This window comes from Protomyctophum parallelum (assembly GCF_964188405.1).
Source record: "Protomyctophum parallelum genome assembly, chromosome: 18".
Classification (NCBI taxonomy): domain Eukaryota; kingdom Metazoa; phylum Chordata; class Actinopteri; order Myctophiformes; family Myctophidae; genus Protomyctophum; species Protomyctophum parallelum.
Genome location: NC_139716.1, coordinates 19,977,649 through 19,989,725, shown reverse-complemented (window position 1 = coordinate 19,989,725; position 12,077 = coordinate 19,977,649). Strand labels below are relative to the sequence as shown.

At 44.2% G+C, this 12,077-nt stretch overlaps 1 protein-coding gene across 1 annotated transcript; it reads left to right on the top strand.

Moving 5' to 3' along the window:
• Positions 1-3,855: 3,855 nt before the first annotated feature.
• On the top strand, positions 3,856-5,175 carry LOC310876016 (flotillin-1-like; the record flags this gene model as incomplete). Its single annotated transcript, XM_083789463.1, has 1 exon — positions 3,856-5,175. The coding sequence occupies one exon, from the start codon at positions 3,856-3,858 to the stop codon at positions 5,173-5,175; it is 1,320 nt and encodes a 439-aa protein (XP_083645589.1).
• Between the last annotated feature and the right edge of the window lie 6,902 nt (positions 5,176-12,077).

The window sequence follows — 12,077 nt, the reverse complement described above, 5'->3', positions numbered from 1 at the left end:
CGGGGGGGGGGGGGGGGGGTGCCTGGAACTACATAGAGCACCAAAGTCTGACGTCACTTTCAGTAGAGGGCGTCAGTCCCCAGGTTCATGTATTTGTTTCGTTGCATTGAAAGGATTTTTAGATTGCTTCATATAAGAACTGTGTTTGAAAAATAAACATGTCATCCCGGCCGCTTCACTCATATTGATATGAAGAATCAACTGACTGAGAGAAAACGCTAATGTTACTGCTACTGAATTAGTTACATTTTCGCTAGAAGCAGACTGTGTCATATATGAGTGACTGACTGTTGCAAACGATACAGAGACAACTCCCTAACAATAACGCCGAGACAGCTTGTTTATTTTTGGACCACAACGCTTATAGTAGACGATATTAAGATCACCCCATGTTATTCTCCATAGAGAAATTACTTCCGCGAACCAGGGGAATCGAAGGGATGAGTGAGTTACGTCAGGACTTCGGTGCTCTATATGGTGCTCAGATGGGGGGTCCGTTGTCCAATAGAGATAATTCTGGGGGTCCTTGACATGAACAAGGTTGAGCACAACGGACACAGAAACATGGGTTTTTCAGAAAACTATTAGGATTTAGAAGCCTTTTTTTTCAGTCCAAAATGGTACAAAAACACACATCTCTTATACAAGTGTGAAATGTCCAAGAGAAGTTACACAGCTCTGCCAGTAGGCCTACCAACAAATACAGGACAACATTTAGGACAGACAAATAACATTTGTAAGCCCAGTACCCACTAGGCCTACCTAGGAAGCTGCAGGGAAAGAACAGGAATATCTAACAAGAGGACAAATAATACTGATATGAAGACTAAATGACAATGGACACTGCTTCCATATATTATAGCTCAGGGAACGTTAACTTAGTTTTTGTCATTATTCTTGAACGTTTAAACTTCACACGGTGAGCTACAGATTATGCACAGCTTTGAGTAGAATGTGTGTGTGTTTCTCTTAAGATATGTGGATGGCCCCAGGGATGACTTGGTTTTCATAATTAGCTCAGCGCTCTGCTCAGACGCGCCAATTAGTTATTCATCTCCAAACAAACTTACAAAACAAACTTGCTTAAGCAAGTGTGTCTGAGCGGTGAAGGTTAGTGAGTATAGCATTCTATCTTCATAATCACATAATTTGATTGCACATTTAATTACAACCTTAACAACATTAACAGAGTTTGAGATAACAGGGTTATCTCTCTTGAGCTTTCTTCATACTTAATGTGGGCCCATGTCGCCATCTAGTGGCTATATGTAGACAGACTTCTGAGTTCACAAGTAGTTGGCATGCAAATTCAGTGTGGGATGGTTGACGGCTGATTCAAGCAGTCACACCTGGCCTTCAGTCAAACTCATTGCACTCAGAGCTGGGTGTGTCTACACAACAGGCTAAATGAGCCACGCCCACTGTCCGGACAGAACATTACACCAACCTGTTTGTTGGGTACCAGTTTCTCGATAGTGACTGGCACAGTGTGTCTTTCTCCAGTTAATACAACAGCATGACAATTTGCACTGTTTGCCGGCCAGCAGCAACAGCTGAAGTTGACTATGGTGTTTCCAACCGAGTGTGGAGAAGCAGCACAGCTAGAGGGCTCCACGGGGGGGGCAGTGTTGCAACCGCATGTCTGCTTATTATAAGCCACTTTATACTTGTTTTTCTGTAAAGTTGCTTGTAATTATTGCAGGGGTTTTTTTGGGCTTGTTTGTAAAATGTAGTTGCTACTGGTTTCATAATGTTGTTTAAACCAGTGGTTTGAAAAAACAATTTCATGTCAAGTATACCAAATGAAACCAGTGGTTCTCAAACAATTTAATTCCGGGACGGTGCATGTGTTTGGTCCAACGTACAGGCATTAGTCTGACACCCTACCCAAAACCCAACCCTATACCTAGCCAGGAAGCCACAGGTTAGTTTTAACCTGCCACCGGTTAGTTTTAACCTGCCACGCATGTCAGGAGCCTGCACGGGTTAGTTTTATCCTGCCACGGCTTAGTTTTAAGCGCATGTCGGGAGCCACGGGTGCAAGTTTTAACCCGGCCATGGTGTTGTCGGACTAATGACTAGGCTATAGGTTGTTTATTATTATTTGTCTCCCGAGGAAGAAATTTGTCTTAGACAAAGGGCCCGCATGCAATCGTAGCCCTTATGTCCATGTCGCAGCAGTGCAGCGACATGACTGCACTGTGGCGACTAATGACTGTTAGTATAGGCTATGTATGTCTAACCAACGTATGTACCCCTTTCACGACAAGGACCCCCAAATGAATATGTTGTACACGTAGCTTTGTGTGTGCCCCCCGTGACGTCATGTCTATGGACATTTTACAGAAACTTTATATAGGCCTACTGTATAAACTTTTCAGGCCAAATACAATTACTATGATGTCATGTAGTTGATCTGGGACATGGCTCACTTCACACGATTGTAATTTTTGAGGGAGATACAGCGTTTGTCCCTTACAATTTCAATATCTCAATATTTGCCATTGACAATGAAGGAGAAATTAGGTCAAATGTCCGCCAAATAGGACGTGAATTTAACCAACCAATCACATAAATGTAGTTGTTCATGATATTATTTATGTATGATGATGTATAATGATCACTTCACACGGGTGTGATTTTTAAAGATTTATTTGAAAGTAGCAGATCTACAAGCTCGATGCGATGCGTTGTGAGCCTGTAGATCGGCTATTATTTCAAATAGCCGATGCATATATAACAAGTGCTCATGTGGCCTATAGTCACTTCTCTTGGGCTTGTTTTCATAGACCTGGTTACTTATTTCTCTCGCAGAGTCTGTCAACACTTTCCACAGGCTAGCGCCGTCGTCAGCAGCAGCAGGGGGAGACGGGGCGTTGTAGCCCAACAGTGTGTGAGTGTTTCTTTTGTTTTTATCACTGGTGAAGAAAGTACTCACACAATTCATACTTGCAGGCCACCCCTTTTGCAACCAGATCTTATTTTAATGATGTTTGGGAGACAAGAAACACTTTCCTGGGGGTTTTATGTGTGTAATAATACGTGTTTTTAGTATTTATTTTAGTATTTCAAAGTGCCAGTGATGTCATGGACACTATATGGTCTCACTCCCTCCCTGGACTATATAGGCTTACATACCTCTCCACAAGGTGAGGTGAGTGCAGCAAAGCATTATGGTCATGGTAGTAATCCAGCAGTGAGACCAGTGTCCATGACATCACAGACACTTTGAAATTTTAGGCATGCCTGACACAGAACTATTTATAGGAACACAGAGTGACACATACAGAAATATCCAGGAATAAAAGTGACACAGACAGATGATGAGGAACGGGTACTATACGTAACTCAAGAACCGTTCGCCCCACCGACTTCAAATTTGACACACGCGTTCCACACCACCACAGAGCGTGCAGTGCCCGGTGTCGAGTCCGTCGGATAGCCGGTTGTCCAGAACCAGCACAAAAGACTCATCGGCCGAATCTCCATAATAGACACATCTACGTCATTAGCTGGATCCCCATACCTGGAACTGACGAGCTACTGTAACCTGGAATAGTTATGACATCGTCTGACATCACATTTATCAGATGGATCTCCATACACGGAACTGACGATCACTCTGTCGGCATGATAAAAAGCAGATAAAACAGACAAACGCGCTCTCATATCCTCACTTCATATCAGTGGAGCTGTGTCATGTGGGAAATAATCCTTAGTCAAGGAGTTGCACGCTAGAGCCATCTCGGTTAAATTGCAATCGAAGGTTAAGTTCTATCTCCAGAAGCTAGTTTTCAGTCATACAAATAAGCTCGCCGCCAATTCATTCTTTGTATACGGAAGGTATCACGCAAGATGTTCCACACTTGTGGTCCCAATGAAGCAATGGTCGTATCCGGCCTCGGCCGCTCTCCTCCCTTGATCATCGCCGGAGGCCGAGTGTTTGTCCTTCCGTTCCTTCAGCGGGTCCAGAAGATCACGCTGAACACTCTGACTCTGAACGTGAAGAGCGACAACGTGTACACCCGCCACGGAGTGCCCGTATCCGTCACCGGCATCGCACAGGTGAAGGTCCAGGGACAGAACAAGGACATGCTGGCCGCCGCCTGTCAGATGTTCATGGGCAAGTCGGAGCTCGAGATCTCCACGATTGCCCTGGAGACGCTGGAGGGACACCAGAGGGCCATCATTGCCCATTTGACCGTGGAGGAGATCTACCGGGATCGCATGAAGTTCTCCGAGCAGGTGTTCCAGGTGGCGTCCTCCGACCTGGTGAACATGGGCATCGGAGTGGTCAGCTACACGCTCAAGGACGTCCACGACGACCACGGCTACCTGCTCGCCCTGGGCAAGGCCAGGACGGCCCAGGTGCAGAGGGACGCCAGGATCGGAGAGGCGCTGTGCAGGAGAGACGCCGCCATCGGGGAGGCCAACGCCATGCAGGAGAAGGTGTCCGCGCAGTACAGGAACGAGATCGACATGGCCAAGGCCCAGAGAGACATGGAGCTGAAGAAGGCCGGGTACGACATCGACGTGAACACCAAGAAGGCCGAGTCGGAGATGGCCTTCCAGCTCCAGGTGGCCAAGACCAAGCAGCGCATCGAGGAGGAGAGGATGGAGGTGGCGGTGGTGGAGCGGAGCCAGCAGATCCTCCTGCAGGACCAGGAGGTGGCCCGCAGGGAGAGGGAGCTGGAGGCCATGGTGAAGAAGCCGGCCGACGCCGAGCGATACCGGCTGGAGAAGCTGGCCGAGGCCCGGCGCGCGCAGCTCATCATGCAGGCGCAGGCCGAGGCGGAGTCCATCCGCATGAGGGGCGAGGCGGAGGCGTTCGCCGTGGAGGCCAAGGGTCGCGCCGAGGCCGAGCAGATGGCCAAGAAGGCGGAGGCCTTCAAGCAGTACCAGGAGGGAGCCATGGTGGACCTGCTGCTGGGGAAGCTGTCCCTGATGGCCGAGGCCATCAGCGGGCCGCTGTGCAACGCACAGAAGGTCACCATGGTGTCCAGCGGCGGATCGGAGGTGGGCGCGTCCAAGCTGGCCGGAGAGGTCCTGGACATCATGACCAGGCTGCCCGCCGTCGTGGAGCAGCTCACCGGCGTCAGCATCTCTCACACCTCTCTGGGAACCGGGAAGTCTCGCTTTCCGGCACCGTCAACGAGACAATCCAATCCACCTTAGGTTTTAGGCCACGCCCTCCACTTAAGACACTCCCACTTGGACACTTTCCAGCCGGGCTCATTAATTCCAATGTAAATATCATGGATTTTACACATTGAATACTGGTTCATTTTGGGAACCAGACCTTCGAAATCTCTTCCAAATCCGTCAACAAGGCCTTTGCCGTATGCACTGGAAAAATGTGTGCGTGACATTTCTTTTTTTAAAACAATGTTTTATCATAATAGGAAAACTATTGGTGGAGAGGTTTGTCTAATGTTATGCTTAGCCAAATTCCAATGTTCCATATTAGATGCTGTTTTTGAGACAATGAAAGGAGAAATTATAGGTCAAATGCCCGCAACACAAACATTAAATGCTATTGTCGACAATGAAGGGACAATTTATGTCATCTTGTCCCCACACGTCTCAAATTTGCCATCGACAATTAAAGGAGAAATTAGGTCAAATGTCCGCCAAATATATACGGCATTCTGATTGGCCAGTATGAGATGATCCATGATGATGTACGATAATAAGAGCGCCCCTCACTTCTCATTTATATACGTTTATATGCAAGGGACAGCGCATATTAATGAACACCACACTTACAATGGTGTGTATAAATACACCGGATTTACAAGAATGCCGTATAGTCCCCATACGGATATTACAAAAAAACACACTGTGGCTGCCACATGACGTCGCATGACGTAAATGTTTGTTAAAAGTGTCTAGACAAGCATTACAAATCCATAGCATTTGCTGCCATATGGCGTAATTTCAAAAGCCAGCACATACTTAAAAGGGTACAAACAGAAGAGAACTAAAATTGCACGTGAGCGGTGCCTGGCAATGTTTGAGTGCTCCATAGACTTTATAACGTCATTTCAAAAGCCAGACGTTGGCGGGTCACCCCTCAAACAAAAAAAGGCCTAGTTTTCACCTAATATACAAGACACTCAAGAAAACAAATTAAACCTACATTTGAACCTATTTAAAAAAAGTTCCTGCTTGTTGTCCATGATGAATCCTTTTAGTTGGACCTTAAAGGATGTAAAAGGATTCTCTTATGTAGGAGAAGGATGGACACTCTTCACTGTATTTCTCGTAAATGAGCTGTTTGACCTGCATTCTTCCACACCATACACAACAGAAACAGCACGAATGTATCAGTTTAATATGTTGCTTCAATAGCTTTGATCACTAGTATTCGGAATGCCCCATATTCAGTATCGTCATTCAGGCACTTCGGTATCGCTGCAGTTTAACCCATTTTGGAGGTGGGAACCCCTTTGTGTTTTAAACATTATATTATAATTTAGCTATTGAAGAATAGCAGATCTACAAGCTCATAGCGCGCCACCGAGTGGCGCACTACAAGCTTGTAGGTCTGCTATTTTTTAAAAATCGTGAAAATATACTGCAAATATTTGAATATATTCTTTCAGAGCCAACGTTTTAAAGTCAAATCTTTGCTTCTGGGAGGGTTGCTGGTACAACATATTTTCAGATGGGAGTCGGCCGCCGATTTCATATATTTTTGGGGGTTCTTGACATGAAAATGTTTGAGAACCACTGACCTAGAAACTCAGGTTTTTCAGAAAACTGTCATGATTTAGAAGACATTTTTGTATAATCGGTCTCGGTCGAAATGGGTTAATCAAATGGGACACTTCCAGAAGCTCACAAACCATTCAACGCACGCATGCAGGCACATTTTATGTTTACATTTTATGATATTAGCAGCACTCTGGAAAAAAAAGTTTCACCCCCTCTGGAGTCTGTGACATACTGCTGTGTCGTCATCCCCCGTGGAGATAATAATAGATGCATAAACAATAATCACAGGGTTAAACACAGCATGTGGTGTTCTGTGCGTGTATATGCTGCAGAGGCACAGGGGCATTGTGGGAACTGGGAAAGGCTATGATGGTTATTAATGCCTCGTGTCAGTTACAGTATGTGTACAGAACTATAGGATGGGAACACAATAAGTCAATGTCAATGGCAGCGGCCCCCCCCATGTCTGTCGAAATGGACACAAATGTATGGTTTAGCCGATTTGCTCGTCTACATAATGACATACATTTTCCCTTCATTGTCAATGGCTTTTAATGTTTGTGTTGCCACAAATTTACGTCATATTTGAGGGACATATGACCTAATTTCTCCTTTCATTGTCAATGGCAATTATGAGACGTGTGGGGACAAAAGCTGTATATAGGAGGGGCTTAGATCTACACGTGAAATCAATATTTTCAAAAACTTTTGATTTTGAGTTAGATTTTTATTTTTTATTTCTTCAAAATATATATATTCATAGTTCATTATGCACCAGCTCAGTGGCCTTGTGGTTAGAGTGTCCGCCCTGAGACTGGGAGGTCGGGGTTCAATCCCCGGCCGGGTCATACCAAAGACTCTAAAAGTGGGAGTTTTGGGCTTTCCATGGGGGGTCTCTCTCTCTCCCCAGAGCAGTCTGAATGGTTCTATGAGATCAGTTGGACATGAACTTGTGTACTCCCAAACAGTAGGTCCAGACGTAGGCCCATCCATTATTATGGCTAGCCAGCAACATAATCCCTTTATTTTTCACTATTATCTTCTATTATCTATCCATTTTTTGTACTTTTGAATTTTACTTTTTTAAACCATCTACTGTAGGGCTATGCACTTTTGAATACGTAGGTACTTTTTTAAACCATGCATGTCAACTTTCTTTAAACAATGTACTTTTGAATACTTGATTGAGTACTATTTTAAACCATGTACTTTTGAATACTAGCATTTTTTTAAAGCAAGCAAACACTCCAGTACTTTCAACCTGAGTACAAATTTGACAAGTAACTTTCACTTGCAGAGTAATAATACTATGCTTTGACTCAAGCACTGCAGGGTTGAATACTTTAACCATTACTGGGTGTAGTACATTAATTTTGGGACATCATCATTCATGACAGCTCTGACACTATCTTTTTACCGTCCCAGATTATCTCACGTTAGTGTCCCACCCCTCTAGCAGAGATAAACCACTAAACTCATTTTAATAGCTTTTATTTCCTCCCATGGAGAGATAGAACCCTTATCTTCTTGTTTTCTTTACTGTGGGATAGGACCACCAGGGGGCGTCATTTCAACGTACCCTCCTATAACATAACAGAGCCCACTCTTATTATTGTAACCCCTGTTACTGAACAAACACTATTATATAGCAATGGTTACTATCCAAATAGCCTATACAGCTATTTAACACTTATTTTAACACAATAATTATAATAATCACTTTAAGACACTTTGTACACTGTACAGTATGTCTTAAAGTGATTATTTCTCAGCAAAATCTCGACTGTGTGTGTGTGTGTGTGTGTGTGTGTGTGTGTGTGTACGTGTGTACGTGTGTACGTGTGTCTGTGTTTGTGTGACTTTCATGCGACGCACGTACGTGCACACATGCGTCGCATGAAAGTGAATGTGTGTAATTATGCTGAAAATCTCTCCAAAAGGTCATGAACTCAGGGCATGAAGTACATTGTGTGTGTGTGTGTGTGTGCGTGCGTGTTTGAGTGTGTGACAATTCCAAACCACTTATGTAAATAAGGTCATGGATCACAGTGTTTAGTTTCCCTCAACATACAGATAAAGGACTCCTGCAATTGTGTGTGCGCGTGCGTGTGCGTGTGCGTGTGTGCGTGTGTGGATCAACAAAGTGATTACAGTGATGGCTTTCCTCTCTCTTGCCCACTTTCTCTTATCTCTCTCCATCAATTCAATTTAAATTCAAAGAGGCTTTATTGGCGTGAGTAAACAAACATATGTTTACCGGTACATTGTGTGCGTAAGTACATGCGTAGGTATGTACAGTATGCATGCTGCATGCATGCATATAGCCTACATGGTTATACGAAGAAAAACAATAATAATAATAATAATGATAATAATAGGCCTATATTATCACCACTATTACCATTAATAAAATAAAAATAAAAATCATTTAATTTTTTTTTCCAAAATATATATTTTAAGTATGATTTCCAGTATCAATGTCTACAGTACGTACAGTATTGTAATAAGAGTCTGCCTCGCATAGGGGGCACCACCTGTAGTATTTCGCAACCATACCCTAGGATTGGGCAAGGGCTAAACAGGACGTCATATTTCAAATATCTATATTCATAATTTATGAATTTTGGATTATTCAAATATTACAATATAATAATTATATTGCTCACGTCACTGTAATGTAACATGAGTTCTTGGGACAGACTTGCAATAAATATTCCAATACTGTATCGACCATAAACATAGGATACATAGGACACAACCACTTCTTAATTAAAATCATCAATTTATTAAAAATAAACAAATGTAAAACATGGATAGAATGAACCAGGTTTAAGTGGTACTTTTGGTCATAGTAAGTGTCAATTAATGCGTTTACGGACAGGCAAGGCCTGTCATCAAAGGCATGATCATATCTCTGATGATCTCATCGAAATCCTCTTTTGAGTTAGAATTAAGTGAGAAACATCATTTTGGAAATAAAATTTAAATAAAACGATTTTAGTACGCCCACCGGAAGTAGGCTAAAGTGTTAGTAAAATAAGGTAAACTTTAGTTTAGGATATCATGTGGAGAAAGAGAATACACAGATCTTGGCCGGGTAGGCTAACCGTGGCTTATGGATAAGCTGTAGTGATGAACTGAGGAGAGACAGAATGTCCGCCCAGAGGCACGAACCAACACATTCATATCCCCATTCATTGTGTGCCATAACTTCATGTTCAGTTTCATACAACCTTTTCGCCGGGTATCAGAGACTGTCGGCATGTGGCGTCGGTTTTGCTCATGGGTTGAGCAGTGTCCCCTGACCCCAAACTGTGTACCCCCAGGGGTAACCCAGTGTTTTGAAGGCAGAGGCCTGTTGTAGCCAGAGGGGAGAAACTGCTTTTCCCCCCAGCCTTCCATCTTCCACAGCCAGATTGCCACTGTGGACCAGGGCGTGCCGACAGCGAGCACAGGAGAGACGGCAGGAGATTCGGAGTAGGTCGATGGCCGCAGAGAGAGTAGCAGAGCAGGGAGTTGTCAGGCTGGAGCATGGCTTTCCCGGTCAGTCCACCGTCTCCTGTGAGTGGCATCTCACAGGGTTGTAGAAGGTTGCGTGGTGATTACAGTTGAAAGAGGACGACAGCCATAGCGGGTCAGAGCATCGGCAGGCCTGACTCGGCTGCAGGCCAACATGGGCAGGATTGCAACTCCAGGCAGGGCCTAGTGGGGGTTTCCTCTAGGCACGTAGTGTTCAGACAAACGGTCACCAAGACAAGAGAGAAGAGAAGAAGATTGCCACAGTCTTTGTCCTGCTTTGGGGCTCACAGCAGACCCCCCCCCCCCTTAGGAAAAGGGGCTGGGTTGTCTTTTCCAGTCATAATGTTCCACCCACTTTGAACTGCTGTCTCCATGGGCCTGATCAATTTAACCTCTTTGTTAATTACACTATCATGCAGAATATTAATACATCTGACCGTGGATTCAGACTCTGCATACACTTGTGTGCAGAGTAGTGTGTTACCAAACATGACAGGTTGGGGTAAAAACGTCACAGTTAAAATATTGTTTGTAGATTGTAGTACAGTATACATCATAATATACACCATCATAGAATATCATAGCATACAGTTTTAATCCACATTTGTTGTTATTCAATGGTCAGAGCCAGTTCTGTGACGTGATGCGCATTCCACATAATGAGAGGGGGACACCCATGTTTCCAGTGACGGTGCTTTATCAAGACTTGTTTATTTTACGCTGATGGGTGCTTTGCTTGGGCAAAGGGTCATTGTCCGGTCAGCCCTAGGTCAGCTAGGGTGAAGGAGAGGACCCACTGAAGTGTTAGCTCACAGGAAGGAATTTGGTTAGATATTTACAACCCTCCCCATGTGGTTCCTTGTAGATTGTTTTTTTTGCAAAAGATACAGGATACATTTTTGGGGAAAGTATTGACTGCGGCATGGCTACAAACGTGTGTGTGTGTGTGTGTGTGTGTGTGTGTGTGTGTGTGTGTGTGTGTGTGTGTGTGTGTGTGTGTGTAGGGGGGCCTACAGTTAATGGAATAAATTCAAGAACTGTGAACTATTACTTAAAGGAAAACTAGCTTACAAAATCATTGTGCATTTGCTGTCAGAAATACTGTCTCTCTCCCTCTCCAACATTCTTAGTTCAACTTTCCACTGTTGTAGATGAAACACACACACACACACACACACACACACACACACACACACACACACACACACACACACACACACACACACACACACACACACACACACACACACACACACACACACACACACACACACACACACACACACACACATCCATCAAACTCCATGCTTCCTGTGTCTCGACAGCCCAGAGCATGCTGTTAGCTATGTCACACACACACACACACACACACACACACACACACACACACACACACACACACACACACACACACACACACACACACACGCACACACAGTTCAGAGCCCTGTATGGAACCTCACGCTCTTATATCTCCGAGAAGAGTTTCCGTATAGAGTAGAGAAACTGATCTTTTACACCATTTAAGTGGTATAGATATCGGATATAGTATAATATCATTTTCATCTTTGTGACAGGCCTAAACATTCTCCCCTTCCTCCCCACACACACAGGAACAGGTTTGACATGGGTTTTGACACATAATAATTTTGGAAATATTCAAATTGGCCCCTTATGCACAAGATCGGTATCTGCCGATCATGAGAAAAACAATCAGTTTCCAAAAAACCTGATCGGAGCATCCATAGTATAGACTAGACTCTAGTCTATACTATGGATGCTCCGATCAGGTTTACCTGATACCTCAGAGTTGAGCTTTCCTAGACCTGTGATGTGACTCC